Source organism: Cydia splendana, chromosome 25, assembly GCF_910591565.1.
Source record: "Cydia splendana chromosome 25, ilCydSple1.2, whole genome shotgun sequence".
In the NCBI taxonomy this organism is placed as follows: Eukaryota; Metazoa; Arthropoda; class Insecta; order Lepidoptera; family Tortricidae; genus Cydia; species Cydia splendana.
In genome coordinates this window covers 6,830,145-6,856,617 of record NC_085984.1, presented here as the reverse complement: position 1 = coordinate 6,856,617, position 26,473 = coordinate 6,830,145, and the positions used below count along the sequence as shown (strand labels likewise).

General features: G+C 38.7%; 5 protein-coding genes across 5 annotated transcripts in view; 3 read left to right on the top strand and 2 right to left on the bottom strand.

Moving 5' to 3' along the window:
• The first annotated feature begins 1,128 nt into the window (after positions 1-1,128).
• On the top strand, positions 1,129-2,387 carry LOC134802663 (chorion class B protein L11-like). The gene is made up of 2 exons (XM_063775299.1): positions 1,129-1,210; positions 1,996-2,387. The coding sequence occupies exons 1-2, from the start codon at positions 1,163-1,165 to the stop codon at positions 2,371-2,373; spliced, it is 426 nt and encodes a 141-aa protein (XP_063631369.1). The 5' UTR covers positions 1,129-1,162; the 3' UTR covers positions 2,374-2,387.
• Positions 2,388-5,939: 3,552 nt separating this feature from the next.
• Positions 5,940-7,357, bottom strand: LOC134802949 (chorion class high-cysteine HCA protein 12-like). The gene is made up of 2 exons (XM_063775678.1): positions 7,278-7,357; positions 5,940-6,254 (listed from the first exon to the last, which is right to left on the bottom strand). Exons 1-2 carry the CDS (start codon positions 7,326-7,328, stop codon positions 6,012-6,014), a joined length of 294 nt encoding a protein of 97 aa, XP_063631748.1. The 5' UTR covers positions 7,329-7,357; the 3' UTR covers positions 5,940-6,011.
• A 232-nt stretch (positions 7,358-7,589) lies between these two features.
• The window catches only part of LOC134802662 (uncharacterized), a 58,651-nt gene continuing 39,767 nt past the window's right edge, over positions 7,590-26,473 (top strand). Inside the window, exons 1-2 of the mRNA XM_063775298.1 lie at positions 7,590-7,730; positions 8,083-8,165. Coding sequence (XP_063631368.1) covers positions 7,683-7,730; positions 8,083-8,165 — 131 coding nt within the window. The 5' untranslated portion in view covers positions 7,590-7,682. The remainder of the gene's footprint in view (positions 7,731-8,082; positions 8,166-26,473) is intronic.
• On the top strand, positions 12,238-13,670 carry LOC134802921 (chorion class high-cysteine HCA protein 12-like). Its single transcript, XM_063775639.1, has 2 exons — positions 12,238-12,309; positions 13,353-13,670. Exons 1-2 carry the CDS (start codon positions 12,259-12,261, stop codon positions 13,593-13,595), a joined length of 294 nt encoding a protein of 97 aa, XP_063631709.1. The 5' UTR covers positions 12,238-12,258; the 3' UTR covers positions 13,596-13,670.
• On the bottom strand, positions 17,828-18,630 carry LOC134802601 (chorion class high-cysteine HCB protein 12-like). The gene is made up of 2 exons (XM_063775239.1): positions 18,529-18,630; positions 17,828-18,178 (listed from the first exon to the last, which is right to left on the bottom strand). Exons 1-2 carry the CDS (start codon positions 18,574-18,576, stop codon positions 17,828-17,830), a joined length of 399 nt encoding a protein of 132 aa, XP_063631309.1. The 5' UTR covers positions 18,577-18,630.

Genomic DNA, 26,473 nt, shown 5'->3' with positions numbered 1-26,473 from the left:
TTGCATCACATTGTTTTATAAGTGCATTAAATATTTTTTGAGCATTGAACACCACTCATAAGTTTCTTGTTTATCGGATGTAGGTAACATAAGTATCTTTTTGATGCGTGTGCGGTCGGATTGTATGAAACAAACATCTTCTCCTTTATGGCACTAATGTGCGAATATGTGGTCGACATGTCTGAAACTCGTTCCAGGACCATACATCGCCCATCACCCTATTATATGAGGACAGTCAAATAGTGTGGGATATCTTCTAGATATGTTGTTTTACAAGCCGTAATTAGGTTATTTTAAAATCTTCAAGTTATGTAAGCTTTCGAGATCATTAGCCTTGTTACATCGCTTATAATCAAATAAGAATGAAAAAAATTATTAAAATTTAATATGATTGAGATATAAATTTGAAATATGATTTTTGTATATGCATTATTGAATTCGGTGACGCCAATTGATTTCAGTGCCTGCACATGATTTCGGTGTTTTTTAAATCTCAAATATCTTAAAAACTATAAGGTTCTAATGGAGGCCACCACTACCAATATTTTTTATATTAAGGCTAGATTTTAGGAAATAAAGTCGCATATCAATTAAGTTTAAAAAAAAATTTGGCACCGAAGTCAGGCACCGAAGGTCATCTCTGAGAAACGCCCAAATAGGGGAGGCCTTTGCCCAGCAGTGGGACACTCCTATCCTATAGGCTAATAAAAAAATAATAAAAAAAAAATAAAGCGAAGTAAACAGTACTCGTGTACAAATGTCAATTCAATCAAAAGTATTTACCTGGATCAAGCAGAGCTGGAGACAGAGGACGAACACGGTGAAGGGAGACATGGTGTTGTTCCTTAGTTTTCAAACTTACTTTGAAACTATAATTGCTCATGTAGCTGGTTCAGCTTTTATACCAAAAGATTTCAAAGGAATGTTAGGAAACATTGATAACTTGAACACATGGTTATATCAAGTTTTTGTCTATTAGAGCTTCACCAGGACAATGGGTCCTGATAATGCGTCAAACGTGTTTAATCGTGAATGTTATTTTTAATTGTTCTTTTGTTTCAATTTATATCAAAGGCAAATGAGTGATAAGAAAGCATTTAAAAACTAGGTTTGTATATCGAATAATCATTCTAGTGAAAACTTCCACTAAGAACAAATCAAAATGGCATTTAAAGTTGTGATCGTCTGCGCTTTTGCTCTCCTTGTCCAGGTAAGTAACGTTATTTATTTCAATTTTACATAATGTTTCTACATAAAATATTTTCTTTCGAACGTTGGCTGACTTGGAGGATATAACCAAACGGGGACTCCTTGTCTGTAATATTCTGTAGAAAATAGTCTGCCGGTTTATGCGGGGGAGGGGCACGTCAAATGTATGCATAACGTAAAAATAGCCATGTCAGATAAACGTCAGTCTATACAATGTGTATGACCATTGGCAGCCTATTTTCGACAGAGGGGAAAGCTTGCTCCGTTTGGTTATATCCTCCAAGTTGGCTGAGGGTTTCCTCTTTAATATCATACCTTAAATCCTTACTTTATTTACGAGCGGTTTTACGAGTATACTACTTGTTAGTTTTATTTCATTCATTCTCTCAACGTGTCTATAATACCACTGCTGTTTTTCCAATCCTGTAATTACCGTGGTTTTCAAGATAGGCTTTAAACCAATTCAAGTATGGAATGCAGACAGGCAGTTAAACTACATTTATGGAAGTATGTATTATAATCGTAAAGTCAGTTTCTTGTTGTAAATATCTATTAAAATCGGATTATGGCCGGGCTTCACAGAGTATTCTCTGATTTCTCTGCCAAATAAAATCGTTACCAGCCCACTCAAGTCAACGTACCCAACTTACCTATGCTTCGTCAGTCAACTATCACTCAGTACTTATTTATGTATTCTGATCACTTAATTCTTAGCTTTGAAACTCTTTTTAATAGTGTATTTCCATTCAGCGTAACATTAATAACGTATGTTGATTTGTGATGCAGACCATCTCCGGTCAGAGTTGTGGCTGCTCATGTGGCAGCTCTAGAGGCTCCATCGGCTACGGCAGCGGCAGCTATAAGGGCTCCAGCAGCTCCGTCAGCGCCAACTCCATCCAGATCCAGAATAGCGGCGGCGACCTCCTCGTCAGCAGCGTCGGCCCCATCTCCCCCTCCGGCATCGCCGTCTCCTCCGACCTCAGCCTGAACGGAGACTTGAAAGTCAACGGTGAACTGCCGTTCCTGAGCGCCGTGAAGTTCTCTGGCGAATACGACACTAAAGGGTCCGGCTGCGTGGACTACAGCTGCGGCACCTGCGGGAACGTGGCCATCACCAGCGTGCAGGGCGGCGGCTCCGGCTGCGGCTGCGGCTCCAAATACTAAGAGCACGCATATCGACGGATGACTCGAAAATTTCAATTTATTTTTGGCTGCCTAACCGCATACTCGTACCTATGTACAATTGTAATGATATGATCCATTAAAATTTGTTGCTCAAATAAGCATTTTTTTTTTATCTTATGCTTAAGAATAAAAAAAAACCTGACTAGTCGTAATATGGACTCTAAGTAGGTATCCCTAAAGTCATATAAGTCGCTTTCGTAAAAAAGCACTGCCTACAGCGAGTTATTAGATAAAATAAATTGTTAATAAACCGATAAAGCGCAGTTTTAAGAAGAAACACCTACATTATTAAAATTATTAGTTTATTAAATCTCTGACGCTCTTAATTTGCTTTAGGTATGTGAGTTAGGTACGTGTTTGTAGTGATTGACCTAAATAATATTGCTAAATAGGCCTCCGATTAAACAGGCATGCTATTTAGTTACATATTAACCTGTTCTACGTAGACGAAGCTGTTTACGCAATCACAATACATATTAATAGTTTTAGGGGTTGTTAAATTGTAATTCTTTTGTGAAATAATTTAATATAATTATATTTCTTATCAACCTGCATTTTACAAAGTAACGTTTAGTGATGTTTACGAGACGGATAATTTAACGGCGTTTGGCACTAAGTACATCGTTTTTTGATTAATTTAAAATCAAAAATCATTTATTGTCAGGCAGCAATGCAGTAACGTAAGGACGTACAATACAGACTAACATACATACAATAATTGTAACGATAGAAACCAAAACTCGTTTACTTAGGTGACACAACAGATTTTTGCGGCGTCACCTGCTCTGATGTAGGATTTGGCAGATTCCCACAGAACCGAACCGCCAATTACTTATTCTATGGAACCACCTCAAATCCCTCAATACAACACCCTTCGGCCAGAGGCCCGCGATCGTTCGAGATGGCGTCAAGCAGTGGCCGCGGCGAGCGCACCACGAACAACACGTTACTAATATAATCTTTATTGTTTTTGCTCAATGCACCGAAGTACCTAACTTACACTACATTGACCTACTAACACGAAATACCTAAGATACAAGTATTAAGTAAGTAAGTAAGTAAGTAAATATTCTTTATTGCACCAATAATTATACATTTTACATACATGTAAAACTACAAAGAAATTTTAACGGAAAAATAGAACCAGGTAACAACAGGCGGTCTTATCGCTAAAGAGCGATCTCTTCCAGACAACCTTTGGGTAGCAGGAAATGTAGAACTCAAACAAAAGTCAACAGGTAGTGCACGGAGCAAAATATGGAGACTATTAAACACAAACACACATATTACAAAACTACTTATATTAGTATTACAACAAAACCTAATACACAAATAAATATACAATATATATATACATAATACATATTTATACTTACATATATACAATATATAAAATGGCAACTTAAGGCAGAGATAAAAAGTATACTTTCAGCTGATTTTTGAAAATGGGGAGAGATTTAGCTAATCTTAATTCTACTGGCAAAGCATTCCACAACCGAACAGCCCGGAAGGTAAAGGAGGTGTTATAAAATTTTGAAGTAGATGAAGGAGGAGCAAGAATATGAGTCTGAGAACATCGGATAGAAGAGAGATACTTGAAACGCTCTTTGAGATAAGGTGGTGTAGCGGGATTAAAGAGAATGCCATAAAGAAGGGCGAGGACATGAGAGTCACGGCGAAGTCGAATAGGAAGCCACTTGAGCTGAGAACGGAATTGTGACACATGGTCATATTTGCGCAGGCCAAATATAAACCTTATGCAGAGATTCTGGAGGCGCTCAAGCTTATTCAGCTGGTCCTCCGTAAGGTCCAGATAGCAAATATCAGCATAATCTAATATGGGCAGTAAGAGGGATTGAGCTAGCGCAATCTTAGTGGCGTAAGGCAAGAAATTTCGAAGTCTGCGGAGTGATGCACTTGCTGCAAACATCTTCCTGCTAACCTCACGCACCTGAGGCGCCCAAGAGAGACTCTGGTCCATCATCACACCGAGGTTCTTTACCTGGAGAGAGTAGGGAATCTGAATGCCGTCAAAGACAATGGCAGGTAGAGAACCAAAATCAATCCGAGCAGTAAGCTTTGAGCTACCTATTATCATAGCCTGAGTTTTAGTAGGGTTTACCTTGAGACCGTAACGTTTGCTCCAATCTAAAATGCTCTCCAAGTCGGTGTTCATGGCGCAGATAGTCTGTGATAGATCGGCAACAGAGCCCTGAGAGTATATTTGAAGGTCGTATTAAGTTATGTACTTAGTTAAATTATCGATGTAAAATATGTATTATGTTAGACCCAGTTACAATTTTAGCTTACAAGATTTTATATTTTATGTTGACTTTTTAAATCATGTTTGTATATTTCCAATATTTAAGTATTATTTATTATTTCATCGTACTATGATTGTCTTATATTTTGGATATTATTCAATGAAATAAATTTTATCTTATCTTAACATTTCTAGACTCTACGGTCACAGTTGTACCTACTCGTAACATTTTATAGTCAGGTATGACGTGTGATAGACAATAATTGGGTCAAACAGATCACTGTGTTATGTCTTTCCTGTAGACATACACGAGAGTTAAGGGCTATAAAGGCTAATTTTCTTATTTAACCCTTATCCACATGAAAAGGTCCTCCTTTTATTTAGAGAACTATGATAAAATCATTGCTTACATGCCCACAAGCTGTTAACTATTGCCCACAGGAGAGAAAAATGTACTGTTCGCGATAACACACTAGTTTTCTCTCCTGTGGGCAATAGTTAACAGCTTGTGTGCATGTAAGTAATGATTTTATCATAGTTCTTTAAATAAAAGGAGGACCTTTTCACGTGGATAAGGGTTAAATAAGAAAATTAGCCTTTATAGCCCTTAACTCTCGTGTATGTCTACAGGAAAGACATAACACAGTGATCTGTTTGACCCAATTGCTTTTCTGCACAACGTCATGATTACGTCATAATTAACGTCAATGTCATTCGTCATAGCGTTGCGTCATCAGCACATCGGTCACATAAGCTACGGTGACTCCTTACCATCAGGCGGACCGTATGCTTGTTTGCCACCTACGTGGTATAAAAAAACATAGGATAATTGTTTTCCTCATGAAATACTTTTACTTTTGTCAAAATTAAATGACAAACACCATCACCAAACAAGTTTATTTTGATAAATCTTTATTTCAAAATTATTTTACAACTAAACATAATGTAAGGATAGAAACAAGATTTTGTAAAAAATACAGCCGAACGACAATACTCAAAATTATTACTAAAACTTTGCATAGGTAGTACCTACTTTACGTAGGTACTTACTTTCACTTCAGCAGGTATGCACTACGCAGTAAATTAATAATAAGGCAAAGGCCTTAGATAGGTAGGTATTATTAATTAATTACCTTTGAAATGATTTTGCTTAGATGATTTATTTTGCGATGGTCTTAGAAGTTGATTTATTTGAGTTGGTATATTTGATTATTACGGGTATACAGGAAGTAAGTTACAAATTCCAGGATTCCTAAAGGTACTGATTCAAAAACAATTCTTGTGTTTTTTTTACAATTGCTTTATTTCAAGTCACGCGTTCAAATGAATCGGATAATCGTCGAGAGTGTATAATTTAGTTGCATCCGCATCCGCACTGTCCGCAGATGGAGACGGAGCCGCATGCGGGCGCGCAGCCGCCGAAGCAGACGGAGCCGAGCACGGGCACGGCGCCGGTGACGCAGGTGGTGCCGCACGCGTCGATGGTGCCGGCCGCGCCCACCTGTCCGCAGCCCTGCCCGCCGTACGAGCCGCAACCGCTGCCGGAGCTGGAACCGTAGCTGCTGCCTGAGCCGCAGCATTTCTGGCTCAGCACGGACTGAAACATATTGCTTGTTAATTATGCGCCGAAATTATTTTTCATTGCTGTGTTAACAAAACATGCACACTAAGATAAGAATATTATGACGTTATTAATAAACGTGTTACTGGCCTGAATTAGCTATGAATCGTTTGTCTTTCTAGTTTATAATTTAACTGGTTTGGTTTGACGTAAATAAATGTATTTTCTTTCTTTCTTTTCTTTATCTGTCATTTTGACTTATGTATACATAATACTTACAACATAATTTAATGAATAAGGGGGTTAAATTCTAACGCCCTTATTCATAAAAAAATACGTACCTGATTTAGTTAAATTATGTTTTATCCCTTTCTTACAAATACGTAAGTCTAAATGACAGATAAAGACAAACGATTCATAGCTAATTCAGGCCAGTAACGCGTTTATGATAATACCATAAGTACCTATTGATAGGCAAGTAATTATTTAAGCTTATCCAGTGCTCCTTGCCAAAGGACTCAACATTAATTATGTTCAACTTTAACGTCTGACTTAAAATGGAATTTTAAAACTACAGACATAATTCTAACAGCGCCACCTGGTCGCATCCCTTTCTCCTTCCTTAATCCTTTGTAGAAAGCCACATTTTAAGCGGCTTACTCATACAACTACCATCATACTGTACATAATTGAGAAGGAGCATACACTACATAGCATACAATTCGTGTGAACAAACATACAAACAGTTTCTCATCCCAAGTATCCGTTATTATGGGTAAAACACACCTCATTTAACTTTTAATTCCCCTTCAATTCCTTTAATTTTTTTTAAATAAAACAATAACGGATCTCGGAGCAGAGGAAGACCCGGAGATGGCGGGACGACCTTGACACATTTTGTAAAGAGTGGCGGAGTGTGCATCGGATAGGACCAAATGGCGGGAAAGAGGGGAGGCCTTTGCCCAGCAGTGGGACACTCCTATAGGCTAATAAAAAAAAACAATAAAGCGAAGTAAACAATAGTCTAGTACAAATGTCAATTCAATCAAAATTATTTACCTGGATCAGGCAGAGCTGGAGACAGAGGACGAACATGGTGAAGGGAGACATGGTGCTGTTCCGTAGCTTTCAAACTTACTTTGAAACTGTAATTGCTCATGTAGCTGGTTCAGCTTTTATACCAAAGCGTTTTCAATGGAATGTTGAAACCATTGATAACTCGAGCACGTGGTAGAAAATCAATGTTTTGTCTTTTAAATAGTATTTTACTAAAACAATGAGGTCTGAGCTGATAGTGACTTCAAACGTGATCAATCACAAGCTGCTGAATTAATTGTTATATTTAATTAGTCTATTGTTTTAAATCAAAGAAATTTTCGAATAGTGATAAAAAAAACCTTTATAAACTAGGTCTGCGAAGCGAAGAAACATTCTAGTGAGAACTTCCACTACGAACAAGTCAAAATGGCGTTCAAGGTTGTGATCCTCTGCGCTTTCGCCCTTCTGGTCCAGGTAACTTTATGACTCTTCTTATTTATTTCTCGGAAATAATAAACGCCAGAAATAGGTCAACGCACTTCTTCTAATTCATAAACGGGTTTTTAGTCTCATTTGCCACTCTAAATTGCGTCATAAATACCTATACAATAAAATCAATAATTAATACCAACAATGAGCAATTTATGCTCATCCTGATAGAGATACCCACTATTTGCTTACCTATTGGTGGCTCACCTTATAAGTTTTAACTAGTTACCTAAAATAAATAAATGTATCTATTCTAGGTAAGTACTTATAAATATTTCAAACTTTATTTTTGTTCCGTATTGGCTAAATATATGTTTAATATTGTTTTGTGTTGCAGTCCATCTCCGGACAGAGCTGTGGTTGCTCGTGCGGGTCCGGCCGCTCTGGCGGATACAGCAGCTCCGGCTCTATTGGGTCCGTGTCCATCTCCAACAGCGGCGGCGACCTCCTCGTCACCAGCGTCGGCCCCATCTCCCCCTCCGGCATCGCCGTCTCCTCCGACCTTAGCCTGAGCGGAGACTTGGATGTTAACGGGGAACTGCCGTTCCTGAGCGCCGTGGAGTTCTCGGGCCAGTACGACACCAAAGGGTCTGGCTGCGTGGACTACAGCTGCGGCACCTGCGGGAACGTGGCCATCACCAGCGTGCAGGGCGGCGGCTCCGGCTGCGGCTGCGGCTGCAAATACTAAGAGCACGTATATCGACGGATGACTCGATAACTTCAAGTTATTTTTGGCTGTATAAGTGCATACTCGTACTTATGTACAATTGTGCTTATCCATTAAAATGCATTGACAAAACAAACATTGTGTTTGTCTCATAAACATACACCCACATTATTAAAATTATGAGTGCTAGTGGCCTAGCCGTAAGGCTACTAACACCGGCTTGTCTTAAGAGTGTTTGATGGAACTCATTCTGAGTAAAAGCTAAGGTAAATACTTACCTGAGCCAAAGAAGACCCGGTTCGTAAGCTTGCCTACTTCCTAAAAAATAAGAGTACACATACCGGCCGATATTTTTCATCAAATAATTTATCGGATGTAAAATAGAAACGCTGTGGCGTAATAAAACATATGATCGTATGACGTTTCGTTTTGTTATTTGTTTAGTTAAGTACCTATCAGTGCATCTCTCCTGGCATCCTTACTCGCCATTAGATGGCTACACAACGCTACCTAAATGATAACAATAAATATTATACCTCATGTGCACAATAAGTACTGGGCAAATGTAGGCAGACCAAAGAAATTCTACCGGAACAAAACTACAAGCTCACCAAAATACGTACTACGTAATATAATAGGATTAATTACAGGACATAACTCACTAAACAAATACCTAGATAATATGGGTAAAACAGCAAGCCCCGGCTGCAGAGCTTGCATGGAAGAAGAGGAAACAGCAAATATTCTCCTAGACTGTACAAACAGGTAGAAGTATACAGGGGCTCTGTGCACACTGAAGGAAGCAGTTAGCAACCTAAAGACACTGCTAGGTTGCGTGGAGGAGCTGGGGTGGCTAGAGTCTACTCGATTTCACTCAAAATAGGCACAATTGGTTGTCAATTTGCGGAAAATGCCCAGCATAACTAACTAACTAATCACCTCATATACCTACCCACGGCTTGTCTTCGTATTTTTCGATATTATGTGTGTCCTACCGTAAAACTCGAAAATGTATATACATAGTGTATCTATGTCACACTTATACGAGATTAAACTTCCTGTTCTAACGTTCTCTTCAATCGGTCCCTAATTGCTGAGGATCGTGACTCCGTTTGATTCCGTCAACTAGTTGTCTCCATCGGTCCCGTTCTGTAGCTTGGTGGAGTGCGTCGCTGACAGGTATTTTTAGTTCCACCGCTATTTGGTCTGAGTAGTAGTAGAACACACTGGAAAATAAACTTGCCATGCAATATAATATCGGCGTCATTTGTTGATATAATTTTAATATTAATGGTAGCTAAAAGGTTTTCATTTATTCTCAAGGCTAATTATAAAAAAATGAAATTCATCTATTTTCATTAAAGTGACAGCAACTTTATTCTACGAGAGATTCTTGATTCTACAGGCTATATCCCACATATAAACGGTGAGAAATTATAATGAAGTAGTGTAATGAGAGAACTAGAACAATATAGATATATTGGAATATGTTCATAGAAATGACACAAATACCTACATTAAAGAGAATAGCCTGAATCAGCAAAAAATAATTTATTACGACACAAACATCATATGCACTGATTAACGCAACAATAGTAGTATGTGTTACAAGGGATCAAAATGATATAAGTATTTCCGTCAAAGGCGTACATTGAATCCTGAGCGTAATGAGGGATTCAAGTGTTAACGCCCAAGACGAAATAATTTTGATACCGTGTGACACATACTGCTTTTCACATCAACTATGAGGAAATTGTTATGTTTCAAAATAATTATGTATTATATGACCAAAAAAAATAGTATGCAAGTAAGAAAAAATTGTGTCCTAGAACAGAAAAGTACAACTTTGATCCCTCCTAGCAGGGAATTTTAGCGTAGCTTCTAATACCTTGATACTGGCAAAATAGTGGACTCCACTGGACTGAAGCCATAAATTTAAAAGAATGAGTCTTAGTCATAGGGTCCTGTTTTTACCCTTTGGGTACGGAACCCAAAAAAATGGTCTACGAAGGAGGGCGCTAACCAGTTAGCAAAGCCGAGGAAAATTAAAAAAATGTACTTAGGCCCGAAGAGTTAACTTGCCATAGACATTTTAAATTTTCTCGCCTTTTTCTACTTTTTTTTAATGATATAGGCAAACGGGCAGACGGATCACCTGATGGCAAACGATTACACCCGCTCATGGACACCCGCAACACCAGAAGGGTTGCAAGCGCGTTGCCGGCCTTTAAGATGGGAGTACGCTCTTTTCTTGTAGGTTTGAAGGTCGTATCGGTCCGGAAATACCGCAGGCGACAGTTCATTTACAAAGTGGGTGTGTTTGAGTATAACCGGTAAGAACAGGGTGTAGTGATAATTAAAAAATATTAATTAATTAGGTCAAATCTTTTATTTTACACAGAAAATACATTTTAAATATGACTGCTTTTAAGTGAAAATAACATAGGAATCGGAAGAGAAAAAACGAATATGGTTTTCTTTTGAATAATCCGCAGACATAAAACCAACTAAGAATAAAACAAAGCTTTGGTCATCATGCAAAAGTCGAAATTATGTGGCAAGGCTTAGTTGCAACCACAACCACAACCAGAGTTGCCCTGCACGCTGGTGATGGCCACGTTCCCGCAGGTGCCGCAGCTGTAGTCCACGCAGCCGGACCCTTTGGTGTCGTACTTGCCCGAGAACTCCACGGCGCTCAGGAACGGCAGTTGCCCGTTAACGTCCAAGTCTCCGCGCAGGTCGAGCTCGGAGGAGACGGCGATGCCGGAGGGGGAGATGGGGCCGACGCTGGTGACGAGGAGGTCGCCGCCGCTATTCTGGATCTGGATGGAGTTGGCGCTGACGGAGCTGCTGGAGCCGTAGCCGATGGAGCTCTTAGAGCTGCCACATGAGCAACCGCATCTCTGACCGGAGATGGTCTGCACCACAAATCAACATAGGTACGTTATTAATAACTGAACGGAAATACACTATTAAAAAGAGTTTCAAAGCTAAGAATTAACTGATCAGAATACATCAATAAGTACTGAGTGATAGTTGACTGACGAAGCATAGGTAAGCTGGGTTGGTTGAGTTGAGTGGGCTGGTAACCATTTTATTTGGCAGAGAAATCAGAGAATACTTTGAGAAGCCCGGCCATAATCCGATTTTAATAGATATTTACAACAAGAAACTGACTTTACGATTATAATACATACTTCCATAAACGTAGTTTAACTGCCTGTCTGCATTCTTGAATTGGTTTAAATCCTATCTTGAAAACCATGGTTAGTTCAGGATTGGAAAAACAGCAGCATACATGGCATACATTTGACGTGCCCCTCCCCCACATAAATCGGCAGACTGTTTTGTACAGAAAATTACAGACAAGGCGTCCCCGTTTGGTTATATTCTCCAAGTCAGCCAACGTTTGAAAGAAAATATGTTATGTAGAAACATTATGTAAAATGGAAATAAATAAGGTTACTTACCTGGACAAGGAGAGCAAAAGCGCAGAGGATCACAACTTTGAATGCCATTTTGATCTGTCCTTAGTGGAAGTTTTCACTAGAATGATTATTCGATATACACACCTATGTTTTTAAATGCTTTCTTATCACTCATTTGCCTTTGCTATAATTTGAAACAAAAGAACAATTAAAAATAACATTCACGATTAAACACGTTTGACGCATTATCAGGACCCATTGTCCTGGCGAAGCTCTTATAGACAAAAACTTGATATAACCATGTGTTCGAGTTATCAATGTTTCCTAACATTCCTTTGAAATCTTTTGGTATAAAAGCTGAACAAGCTACAAGAGCAATTATAGTTTCAAAGTAAGTTATAAGCTAAGGAACAGCACCATGTCTCCCTTCACCGTGTTCGTCCTCTGTCTCCAGCTCTGCCTGATCCAGGTAAATACTTTTGATTGAATTGATATTTGTACTTGACTATTGTTTACTTCGCATGATTGTTTTTTTTTTTTTATTAGACTATAGGAGTGTCCCACTGCTGGGCAAAGGCCTCCCCTCTTTCCCGCCATTTGGTCCTATCCGGTGCACACTCCGCCACTCTTTACAAAATGTGTCAAGGTCGTCCCGCTATCTCCGGGTCTTCCTCTGCCCCGAGATCCGTTATTGTTTTATTAAAAAAAAAATTAAAGGATTTGAAGGGGAATTTAAAGTTAAATGAGGTGTGTTTTACCCATAATAACGGATACATGGGATGAGCAACTGTTTGTATGTTTGTTCACACGAATTGTATGCTATGTAGTGTATGCTCCTTCTCAATTATGTACAGTATGAGTAAACCGCTTAAAATGTGTTTTTTTACAAAGGATTAAGGAAGGAGAATGGGAGGTAGGATATACGAGCAGTATTTTTTGACGATGCGACCAGGTGGCGCTGTTAGAATTATGTCTGTAGTTTTAAAATTCCATTTTAAGTCAGACGTTAAAGTTGAACATAATTAATATTGAGTCCTTTGGCAAGGAGCACTGGATAAGCTTAAATAATTACTTGCATATTAATAGGTACTTATGGTATTATCATAAACGCGTTACTGGCCCGAATTAGTTATGAATCGTTTCTCTTTATCTGTCATTTAGACTTACATATTTGTAAGAAAGGGATAAAACATAATTTAACTAAATCAGGTCCGTAAATTTTTATGGGGGTTAAATTCTAACCCCCTTATTCATTAAATTATGTTGTATCCCTCTCTTTCAAATACATAAGTCAAAATGACAGATAAAGAAAAGAAAGAAAGAAAATACATTTATTTACGTCAAACCAAACCAGTTAAATTATAAAATAGAAAGACAAACGATTCATAACTAATTCAGGCCAGTAACGCGTTTATTAATAACGTCATAATATTCTTATCTTAGTGTGCATGTTTTGTTAACACAGCAATGAAAAATAATTTCGGCGCATAATTAACAAGCAATATGTTTCAGTCCGTGCTGAGCCAGAAATGCTGCGGCTCAGGCAGCAGCTACGGTTCCAGCTCCGGCAGCGGTTGCGGCTCGTACGGCGGGCAGGGCTGCGGACAGGTGGGCGCGGCCGGCACCATCGACGCGTGCGGCACCACCTGCGTCACCGGCGCCGTGCCCGTGCTCGGCTCCGTCTGCTTCGGCGGCTGCGCGCCCGCATGCGGCTCCGTCTCCATCTGCGGACAGTGCGGATGCGGATGCAACTAAATTATTCACTCTCAACGATTATCCGATTCATTTGATCACGTGTCTTGAAATAAAGCAATTATAAAAAAAACACAAGCATTGTTTTTGAACTCTGAACCTTTTGGGGTCCTGGATGTTGTTACATACTTCTTGTATACCCCGTAATAATCAAATATAATGAACCAACTTCTAAGACCATCGCAAAATAATGAATATGAGCAAAATAATAAAAAAATGTATATGACCTGGACAACTTCCTGAACAACTGGCCGGAGGAAACACCAAATCGGGAGTCGTGGAAATCAAGGGGAGAGGCCTTTGCCCAACAGGGGGACACTCATATAAGCTTATAAAAAATATATATAGGTATATAAGAGTAATTGTACCTCCGTTTTTACGACGTATCTGCTGAAGTGAAAGTAGGTATGGAAAGTTCTAGTAAGTACCTAATAATTTTAAGTCTTATCGTCGTTCGTGTGTGTTATTTACAAAATCTTGTTTTTATACTCATGTACAGTTGTAAAATAAGTTTGCAATAAAGATTTATATAATATAAAAAAAATAAGTTCAAAAACTAAAACCCGACTACTGCTAATCGCGCTCTAAAAAGCATGAAACAAGATAGAATTCTTATCTCAAATTATCATACAGAAAATATTAAAAGAATAAGATTCAGAGAATAGCCGTGATCGTATGCCACGATTAGAACGCGATTTTCAGTACCTAGTCGGGTTTTAGTTTTTGAACTTATTTTTTATTTAATTAATTTTGGTATTACTATAACTTTTGCGAGGGCATCTTCAGTACAGTAATGCACGCAGAGCGCCCCATATATCGGGCTATCTTTTAGTATGAGGACGCCAAGGAGCCCAGATTTGGACCGCATACCGCGCGACGTGCGTCGGGCTACGCCCGGGGTTGGCCCCATAGTAAAAGTTGCTCAGTATGACCTATATACATATTCACGTTGTAAAATATTGCAGGTCATAAAAAAACACCATATAGCGGCCAGACAAATTTCTTTTGCAAAAACCTTCTTGTATCGCCGTAGTCGGATAACGCACGGATTGAATCTAGAGCGCTTGCAGATTAGTAGTTCGACTTAAGTACCTACCCGATAAATCAATGTTTTATCGGGTGCATGCAAGCAAAGCCGGGCGCAACAGCAAACAATATGCATATACTGGAAATGTGCTAATTATGCCCTTTCGAGTGATACAACACGTCATCAATACTTTATTTATATTTTTTGGTTCGTGACTTTATGACCGCTAGAGGGCGCCGTGTTCAATTTGCGTCATATTGCACCATACGTCATATAGCCTATAACCAAAGGACAGTTAAGACGATTTGAATGACATATATATCGTTTGTCAAATTATAATGAGTACTTTGGAAGTTATGAGGGAACATAATATATATACATACCCACATACAGTCGCCATCAGATATATAGGAGCGGCCAAGGTGTTCACAATATCTGAACACGCGCTCTAACGCCCTGACAATAGAGGCGTGTTCCGATATTTGTGAGCACCTTGGCCGCTCCGATATATCTGATGGCGACTGTACATACCGGTCAAAATCATATTCCACCTTTTGCGTTGCCGTAGTCGGGTAAAAATTAACTTTTTTGTTTTTGTCATTAAATTTGACAAAAGTATAAGAATAGAATGAGGAAAAAGGACTATGCACTTATATTTTAATGTATAAAATAAATAATAAACACACAGTTCATGGTTTCTTAATGCCACGTACCTAGGTGACAAACAAGCAAACGGCCCGCCAGATGGTAAGCAGTCACCGTAGCCTATGTGACCGATGTGCTGATGACGCGATGCTATGACGTATGACATTGACGTTAATTATGACATAGTCATGACGTTGTGCAGAAAAGCAGTGATGTGTTAGCACACGTCATCTCTGGCTATTGCATAGTACGAGTAGGTACGACGGCGACCGCCATACGCACACACGATAACTACGATAAGTGGCATCTATGACGTAGAGGCTTGAAATGTTGTTCGTGGTGCGCGAGCCGCGGCCACTGCTGGACGCCATCGCGAGCGCGGACCTCCGGCTAAAGGGTGAGGTATTGCGGCGGTTCTGCGGAGGAATCTGCCAAATACTTCATCAGAGCAGATCACGCAGCAAAAAAACTAATATTTATAGTTTCTAACGTTATAATTATTGTATGCATGTTAGTCTCAATGGTATGTATGGCAGGCAAGAAATACGCCTGAAAATAGATATTTTTTTTATTTTGAATAACTTAAACATAAAAGCGGCCAAATGCGAGTCGGACTCGCCCATGAAGGGTTCCGTAGAAGCAAGTAACATAATAAAATAGCGGTTTACAATTTATGACGTATTAAAAAAAAACACTTACTAGATCTCGTGCAAACCAATTTTCGGTGGAAGTGTACATCATATATTTTTGAAGTGAAAACTTCTTTAGCGGCGCTGGGCACTATTTGAGGTGTGGAAAAAATTATAAAGTCGAGACAGCGTAACGCGATCACGTGACCGTAACGTTTAGATGGCCACTCATTTAGATGGCATTTGAATCAATAAAGAAAAACTCAATGACATTAAGAAAAAGGTTCTAATCTTGTACGGGTTGAAATACGAGGATCTCACAGTTACATATTCTAACTTTATATCTCTTATATCTTATGTTATCTCTTTTATTTATTTTCTTTTCTTTTATTTTTTTTATTTTATCACTCAAATATAATTCAATATAGCTACATCTTGATGAAATCGCTAATTCATAATCGCTAATAAAAGTGAACTCTAGTACTGGTGAATTAAACTCAAAATATCATGACCAAATATATTTAGATGCGAGGTCTGCAAGGTAACTTTACAATTTCTATTCGAATTTTAAACAATTAACGCTACAAATTTGAATTCCGAATTTTAAACAAGCTCACTGACCAGCAATTTGGAAACTAAAGTTTTTCAATAGAAAGGAGGATGGGTCAATTATATATAGTGCTGCAGACATAGTAGTCATTGAGTTTTCACTTCTGTCGGCACTCCCGTAGTGCCACCCGTTGTTTTTTTTTTTGAATTTATCATTCTCTTATTTTAGAAGTTACGGGGGGGGGGGGGGTACACATTTTACCATTATATAAGAAAACTCAATATCATTTTTGATGACCTATCCATAGATACCCCACACGTATGCGTTTGATGAAAAAAAAATTTTGAGTTTCAGTTCTAAGTATGGGGAAACCCCAAAATTTATTGTTTTTTTTTCTATTTTTGTGTGAAAATCTTAATGCCGTTCACAGAATACATCTACTTACCAAGTTTCAACAGTATAGTTATTTAGTTTCGGAAAAAAGTGGCTGTGACATACTCTACGGACGGACAGACAGACAGACAGACATGACGAAGCCATAGGGGTTCCGTTTTTTGCCATTTGGCTACGGAACCCTAACTAGTTCCAAACGCCGTCAAATTACCCGTCTTGAAAACATCACTTAACATCCCCTTGTAAATGCAGGTTGAAATCAAACGATTTATTAAATTATCACACAATAGAATGTTTTAGGTGTGTGTGTGTATGTGTGTTTTTATTTTTGTATGTTTTTGACATTTACGTTTACACCGTATTGACCGAATTGTTTTATTTTTTGTTTTTTGTTTTAACAGAAATCGGTAAGGCGCCGAATATATTTGATGTATAAACTCATCAGAAAACAATATTAAAACTAAAGTTAAAACTAGAAATTGAATTAAATTGAATTCAATGTCAATTTTACAAGTCCCCTTTAAACTATTAATATTGTGATTCAACCTAAATAGCATGGCTGCTTAATCGGAGGCCTATTTAGCAATATTATTTAGGTCAATAACTACAAACACGTACCTAACTCACATACCTAAAGCAAATTAAGAGCGTCAGAGATTTAATAAACTAATAATTTTAATAATGTAGGTGTTTCTTCTTAACACAGCGTTTTATCGGTTTATTAACAATTTATTTTATCTAATAACTCGCTGTAGGTAGTGTTTTTTTTACGAAAGCGACTTATATGACTTTAGGGATACCTACTTAGAGTCCATATTACGACTAGTCAGGTTTTTTTTTCTTAAGCATAAGATAAAAAAATACTTATTTGAGCAACAAGTTTTAATGGATCATATCCTTACAATTGTACATAGGTAGATAGGTACGAGTATGCAGTTAGGCAGCCAAAAATAACTTGAAGTTATCGAGTCATCCGTCGATATACGTGCTCTTAGTATTTGGAGCCGCAGCCGCAACCGGAGCCGCCGCCCTGCACGCTGGTGATGGCCACGTTCCCGCAGGTGCCGCAGCTGTAGTCCACGCAGCCGGACCCTTTAGTGTCGTATTCGCCAGAGAACTTCACGGCGCTCAGGAACGGCAGTTGCCCGTTAACGTCCAAGTCTCCGCGCAGGTCGAGCTCGGAGGAGACGGCGATGCCGGAGGGGGAGATGGGGCCGACGCTGGTGACGAGGAGGTCGCCGCCGCTGTTGGAGACGGACACGGAGCCAATAGAGCCGGAGCTGCTGTATTTGCCAGAGCGGCCGGACCCGCACGAGCAACCACAGCTCTGTCCGGAGATGGACTGCGACACAAATATCATGAAATACATATTAATCCAATACTTAACAAAAATAAAGACTTGAAATATTTAAAAGTATATACATTTATTTATTTCAGGTATTTACCTAGTTAATATTTATAAGGTGAGCAAACCAATATATCGCAAATAGTATGTATATGCATCAGGATGAGTACATTGAGCACAAAGTGTTTGTTGTTGGTACTGATTGACTTTATTGTTTAAGTAATAAATAATTATGATGCAATTTAGAGTGCTAAAAGAGCATTTGTTAAATAAGAAGCAGTGTGATAATTAATCACACGAGGCGTTAATTATTTCCAAAACATAAATAAGAAGAGTAGTGAAGTTACCTGGACCATAAGGGCGAAAGCGCAGAGGATCACAACCTTGAACGCCATTTTGATCTGTTCGTAGTGGAAGTTCTCACTAGAATGTTTCTTTGCTTCGAAGACCTAGTTTATAAATGGTTTTTTATCACTACTCGAAAATTCCTTTGATTTAAAACAATAGACTAATTAAATATAACAATTAAAGCAACAGCTTATGATTGATCACGTTTGCAGTCACTATCAGCTCAGACCTCATTGTTTTAGGAAAATACTATTTAAAAGACAAAACACTGATTTTCTACCACGTGCTCGAGTTATCAATGTTTTCAACATTCCATTGAAACCGCTTTAGTATAAAAGCTGAGCCAGCTACATGAGCAATTATAGTTTCAAGTAAGTTTGAAAGCTAAGGAACAGCGCCATGTCTCCCTTCACCGTGTTCGTCCTCTGTCTCCAGCTCTGCCTGATTCAGGTATTTTTTTTTGTCATTACATAAAGTTTTTTTTACACGTTTTTAACATAAATAACAATTATTTTTTTATTTAAGCCATTTAATTCCTTAACAAAAAAAGTATACATATTTCATTATTAAATTAAATAGTAATACATTATTAAATTAAATTAAATTAAATATTATCAAACTAATGTCGTGCAAATTTAAATTGAATTCTGATCAATAATTTAGTTTTTATTATTAAGGACCTCTTGACGAGTAAAGGCCTCCTCCATTTTACTCCACATTTCCCTGTCTTGGGCTATTGTTACCCAGTCGTCGCTGGCAAACTTCTTTAGGTCTTCCGTCCATCTTCCCAGTGGGTGGCCTGACTTTCTTTTACCGGGAGGTCCCGCCCAAGTAGTGACTCTCTTAGTCCATCTTTCGTTGTTCATTCGTGCTACGTGGCCAGCCCACTTCCATTTTAGTTTCTTACAATGTGATAGAGCGTCGATGACTTTAGTCTTTTCCCTTATAGCCGTATGACGTTGTTTGTCTATAAGTTTTAGGTTCATGATACTCCGCTCCATGGCTCTTTGACAAGTTGTAATTTTTCTTTTCGTGTATGCATTAAATATCCATGTTTGGCTTGCGTAGGAAAGACAAGGTAGGAGACATGAGTCCAGAATTTTCTTTTTTAGTCTTAAGGGTATGTTAGACTTTAGGACTTCCTTGTGGCTCCAGAATTTATTCCACGTCATTGTAATACGTCTTTCTAATTCGTCACGGTGTCTAGACTTTGATAGAGACAGTTGTTTACCTAAGTATATATATTGCTCTACATACTCTATCTGTTTGTTTTCGACGAAAATAGGTCTATGAGCTTTATTGGACATGATTTTCGTTTTGTCGATATTTAATTCCAAACCAATATCACGGCTAATACAGTCAAGTTCGTTTATCATCTCTTCCAATTGTGATGCTGTCTCTGAGAAAAGGACTAGGACGTCAGCGAAGCGTAAGTTGCTTAAGTATTTTCCTTTTATGTTTATGCCTTTTTTTGACCAATCGAGTTTCTTCATAATATGTTGTAAAACTGTAATAAATAATGTAGGAGAGAGGGGGTCCCCCTGTCTTACACCTCTTCGAATATGTATTTCGGCACCAGTTTTGTCCAATCTCACTCGACTAACGCTCTTGTTGTAGATATCTTGAATGAGTTCGATTGTTTCTGACGGCAATTCACATTCGTATAAACACACACATAAACAACAATACAGAAATTAATTTGTTTTGTTTTGTTCAATGTGCGTTGCCGAAAAACGCATAATTTTATTTCTTGTCAAACATTATTTAATTAAATTGAAATTAAAATAATGACTACGTCTACAATTTACTTTGTGGTACTTTATAATCTATTTTGTTGAAGCACCATTTTCATTTTGAGTACATCAAGATTACATAAAAATATAAAAAACATGTTCATATGTTGAAAAGTATTGAACACAGAAGCAATCTAATGGTTGAGAAGATTTTTTCCAATCGCATTTCAAACTCTATGCTTAGGTTCATACCTAATAGTGATCCTCATTTAGTTATAATTTATCAATGAGATCTGGCGATAAAGCAAGAATTATATAACAGGTAATAAATACCTAGAGTCCTACATATTTAACGACACGCATAGCTGACGCTGACTTCTTGATGCATATCGGATATATTAAATGTACGAGGAACACAGTGCATGGATTCTATTCTATCATACATTTTTAACATAATTAACTATTATTTTCAGTGCGTGTTGAGCCAGAAGTGCTGCGGCTCGTACAGCTCCGGCAGCAGCTACGGTTCCAGCTCCGGCAGCAGCTGCGCCTCGTACGGCGGGCAGGGCTGCGGACAGGTGAGCGCGGCCGGCCCCATCGACGCGTGCGGCACCACCTGCGTCACCGGCGCCGTGCCCGTGCTCGGCTCCGTGTGCTTCGACGGCTGCGCGCCCGCCTGTGGCTCCGTCTCCATCTGCGGACAGTGCGGATGCGGATGCAACTAAATTCCCCACCGAAGATCTCACTCTAAATGAATTTCTGAATCGCCCATGTCTTGAATTAAAGCAATTCTGAATAATACAGTTTTTAACGATATAACCTTTTTGAGTTTTAAATATTAACTCGCTAACATCGAATAATAGGTGCCTACAGTTACTTAAAAGTTTACAAAAAAGACATAAAGAATAGCGGATGAGACAGTCCTATACTAGCATCCTGCCAGTCATCATATACATGTCCTGCTTTCCTGGCAGGGTCGTCATGTAAGGTGAGGATTCGGAATTGAGTGGAAACGAGTGTTCAGCTTACATGATGCTTTATTACTGCACTGAATACATCAGTAAATACTATGAGCTACGTACATAACTATGTCTAGTATACACTAACATACGTATTAAAAGTATCTAATGAACCATTCTGTTATAGAATAACAAAAAAAGATATCTCTATTATACCTATTAATTACAAAATATTTGAGATATGTACTTACGTTAGACTGCGAACTGTAGAGAAAATCTCTGTATAAAACTTTTATAAAGTGGTAGGGGAGAGTGGGTAACAGTGGATACACTTTTGTTTGAAGCCCAATATTTCTGAAGCTAAGTACATTTAGCCCTAGCATTTCAATCCATTGTTTTTTAACACTATCAGGGTACACAAAAAACACACGATAGACACTCTAACAGCCATAGATTTTCGTCAAAAGTATATTTTTTTATAAATGGGAAATTATCCACTGTAACCCATGCATGGGTTACTTTGGATAAGCCCTTGGGGTACAGTGAACTTCATGGGTCACAGTGATTTATTGCAGGATTTATTAAAAAAAAAATCAATTAACAAATATTATTTATTAATCATTTGGATTCATAAGATCACTATTAATAATTTACACTAGAACAGAGTGTCTTAAACTACATTTAATGAACAATAATTATATTAATATTATAATTAAAGTATCAAAACAATGCTTCAATTTTAATTAGCATGAATGATGAAGCTAAACATTGTGAACGAATATCTATTCCAGAAAAACCTAAATCTAAGGTATAACACCCCTGCTGCCTTTTTGTTTGTCCCGAATAGGATGGATTAGGCATAAACATTTTTATGTCGACATTTGGGAGGCGATATTTCCCATTTGTAGAATCTCTCCTTAAAAAACTTATCTCGGTTTCCCCATTTGCTGCATCTTTTAACGCCTTTCCAGCGTTGAAAACCTTTTTATTATTTGTTTTAAACTCTACTAGGACAAAATTGCCTTCTTTTGGTAAAGTCGGCAACTGTCCGAAACATTCTGGATCAACGATACCAAAATCAGTTTCTGTTTCTGCAAACGATCCTTCTTCCTCGGAGTGAACATTATATTAATGTATCGTTTTAAATGTATTATATTAATGAATCACTTTGCAACACTCCTTTTGACGGTCGTCCTTTTCTTTACTGCTTGCTTTTTTTTCTTGGAATGTTTAGCAATTTCTCGTTCTTCAATCTCATTCTTATTAGGTGTGTCTGTAGCTATCATTGATTTACATTTCCTCCTTGGCTTTCTATTATTTTTTCTTGGGCCTGCTTTAGGTAATCCTCTAATATCTAAAGGGCTCTTAAAAGCTTTTGAAGGCCCTGCCCCAGGAGTTAAAACTTCACCAGGAGTTGCGGTTAACGGAACTAGAGCAGTTGACGATATTACAGAATTAGAATGGTTGTGATCCATAACAGCTTCTTAGTCCGATCTTAGTCTTCCTTGTCCTATTTCGAGGCATTTTGTAACCTAAAAGACGAGAAAATATAAAGTAATTAGCGAAGTGTAAAGAACAAATATACGTGGGTTACAGTGGATACTTATCCACTGCAACCCAAGTTGAAATTATCCATTGTGACCCAACCACCGTTACCGAAATCAAAAATTCGGAATAAATTATAGACTCTTGTTAAGGGCAAAATAATAGCATTTTAGGCTAACCGAAACACTACACAACACTAAATAATCCACAAACACACAAAACCCTTAAAGAATTTGACACAACACACTTTTTAAAAACACGTAAAAATTTAATTTGCTACTTACTATGGCGGTACGTTGCCGGCGCGTGACCTCCCGGCGTGTGAGCGTGGCGACGACTGGCGCGGTGCGGGGGGAACGCTCGAAGCGAACGTTTGACAAGAGTACAAGTGTTTGTGTGCGTAAATACACGGACAGCGGCATTTTATTCACTGTTACCCGTTAGTCACTGTTACCCACTCTCCCCTACATATTTTCGATGTATTTTCTTTCTGGAACTATTGGCGCTGACTGTATAAGTCAATCTTTTTAAACTTTGAAATTTGCGGCATTCTGGGTCTCTACCATACAAAATCTTGTTTTTACCCTTTACTGTTAAAAAAATATATATACTTATAAAGATAAATTAAAACACATTCGCTTGGTAGGTAGAGTCCGACCACAGAAACTTTGCAGCGCTAGATAAAAAGTAGTTTTACAAAAATCAGTATGTGACAACACCACAGAAAATGGCATAAATAGTCTTGATACTTGTGAAATTTCTACCATATTTACAGTCTATGAAAAATTTAAGCTGTGCATTATATGGTTAAATAAATTTAATTCCAACAATATATATCACTATTAATATGTATACATATACTAAATGTTGATCAATAATATTGGGAGGTTTGGGAGAATATGACATTTGGCTTCATCAAAATTATTGAGCTTTTGTAATATCCGCGACGGCCCAGCGGTAAATAGGTACAGAGAGCCTACCGCAAACACGTAAGTTCGCAAATTGCGAGCATCTTTCTTCTTTTACTCCCATTAAGGCGTAATTATATTGTCAGAGAAATTGCCCGCAATTTGCGAACTTCTTATTCAAAATAAATTTAAGCTTTAACTAGTAGACACCCATGCCGTAAGCCTAAGCATGGAGGTTGTGGGTTAGAGGACTTCGATCTCAAAACCCAGCTAGAACCAATGGGTTTCTCGAAATGTAAAGGCCCCTGTACACAATGGGCCAGCGCCGGTCATTCCAAGGGACGCAGCCATGCGGTAGAATGAGATAGCAATATCACTTGCTCCCTCTAACGCATAAATGCGTCCCTCAGACTGGCCCACGCTGGCCCATTGTGTACAGGGGCCTTTAGAGGAAGTTCATAAGGTAATAGTACGCCTATACCTATTAGGTGTGTTATTTATTTATTTATTTATTATTATTTATTATAATACAGGGTTACTTTTTTACCAGTACAATAAATCAACATACGTAATTGTTGCCAATAATAAAAAATACCAGCATTCTTTGTTACTACTATTTGGGAACAAAAAATCAAAAATACCAATGCCCGAACTTATCCGCTAAAGTACTAGAAAATGTGGATGCCTTACGCATCAATTAGCAAACGCACGAACTGGCAACTGTTTGTTTACGTCATCGCGCGCGATTTAGCGAGCGGCGGCGGCGCACGTATTGTCATAAAAGAATACTACTTGATCCCAATTCTTCCTTCATACTTGCACGGGCTTAGGACCGTCAAAATGAAGATGTTGCTTTGTGTGAAGTATGACAAAAGGTCTCGAAATCTGATAAAATTACGAAGTAAGTCTGCAACATTTTTCATTGAGGCGTATTTAAAAAATTGGAATACAATGATTGAAATCTACCCTACATACCTAATTAATGGAGTCCATTTCTCGTACTAATTCACATACTTAAGTAAATGTTCAAAATGCTGTCCGTGGTTTTGTAAACAAAGCCGTGCCCGTTTTTGTACGTTTGCTTCGATTCTTTCCAAGTAATTTTCACGTTTAATTTCGTCAAACGCACTTATTATTTTGTCTTTCAAGTCTTGGTAATTTTCGGCCTCTTCAACGTACACTCGCCGTTTTACCTCCCCCCACAAAAAAAAATCACACGGGGTCAAGTCAGGTGACCTGGCTGGCCATGGAACTGGTCCTCCACGTCCAATCCACCTCTGTCCGTACCTTTCATTTAAGTACCCTCGTACTGCCAGTGCGAAGTGAGGCGGCGCGCCGTCTTGCATGAAGAAAAAGTTGCGATCCAGCTGTCTGGCGATAGGCAACTCGTCTTCAATTTTTTCCTCTATCACCCCACGAAGCATGTCTAAATAACTTCCTCCCGTCAGGCGTCCTTCGATGAAAATTGGCCCTATTACTGTGTTTTTGTAAACACCTGCCCACACGTTTGCACTGAACCTTCGCTGGTGGTAGTGTTCTTTAATTTGGTGTGGATTATTAAAAGACCACCAGTGTTCATTGTGAACGTTGTAAATGCCCACTCTAGTAAAAAGGGCTTCGTCGGTCCATAGAATGTTTTCTTCGTGGTTGTTTATTAACCAACGGCAGAAGTCTTGTCGTGGGCCGGCGTCACCGTCGTGGAACGCTTGCACTGGCTGGTAGTGGTAGGGATGCATTCCTGCCGTGTTTAATAATTTCCAAACCACGTACTGACTAACGCCGAAGCGCCGTGCCGCGTCGTTGGTGCTCCTCCTAGGGTCTTCCTCGAAGAACGCGAATATCGCTTCCTCGATCTCCACTGCTAAGGGAGGTCTCCCTCCTCGGCCTTGAGCGTGCGCCGGCGCAGTAAACTGTCCGTAGTCTAAAAGACGCTGCGTCACTCTCATAAATGTCCTGGGATTAGGTATTTGTGGTGCAATAACACCGGCGTTTTGCAGACGGGGCAAACTTTCCTCAGCGTATAGCCGCTGAGCTGCCACTGTATTTTCACCACTAAGAAAGTAACTACGAACCATTTCGTAGTACTCGCTAATCGTGACGCGCGCGTAACTTTCGACTGTAGGGTAGGAAGTACGGAAACTGCGTGCGTGCACTCACGAAGGACGATTCGCGCGGACTAGTCTGTCTTATCGGTCAAAGGGTTGCACTTTGCATTCGCAGTTTCCCGGATGCTTTGTTGTTGATGGTTATTTGTAAGATAAGTGAGAGTTAAATAAAACGGGAACAAATAACACAAACGTATTTTTGAAGGAAATCAAGAAGTGACGTGACAACACATGTCAGTAAGAACAGAAAAATAAAACCTATCTAATGAGGTTGCGTTCTTAGTCTCCAACAGTTGTCAAATCGTGCGCCGCCGGCCGCTCGCCCCGCCCCGCCCCTTTTACCTCATACCGTTGACACCTTGTAATTAGTGCAACCAGAAGTTACTAAATTGGTGAAGGATAAATTAATTGATGCGAAATAAAAAAAATTTTTTTTTATTTGTGCAATGTGATCTATTATCGATACCAATGATGTGGTAAAATTTATTGTACCGGTAAAAAAGTAACCCTGTATATTATCTATTACATATGGTGCAAGTATTAAAATGTTTCATTCCACTTACTCGTCATCAACTCTAAATTTTGTAAACATTGTAGTTTTTGAGCTTGAATCGGCTAGTGCTGATTTTTTACTAGTGTAAAATTATTCGTTATGCGGAAGAGTAATTCCCGCACGCCGATTTTGTAAGGTCTC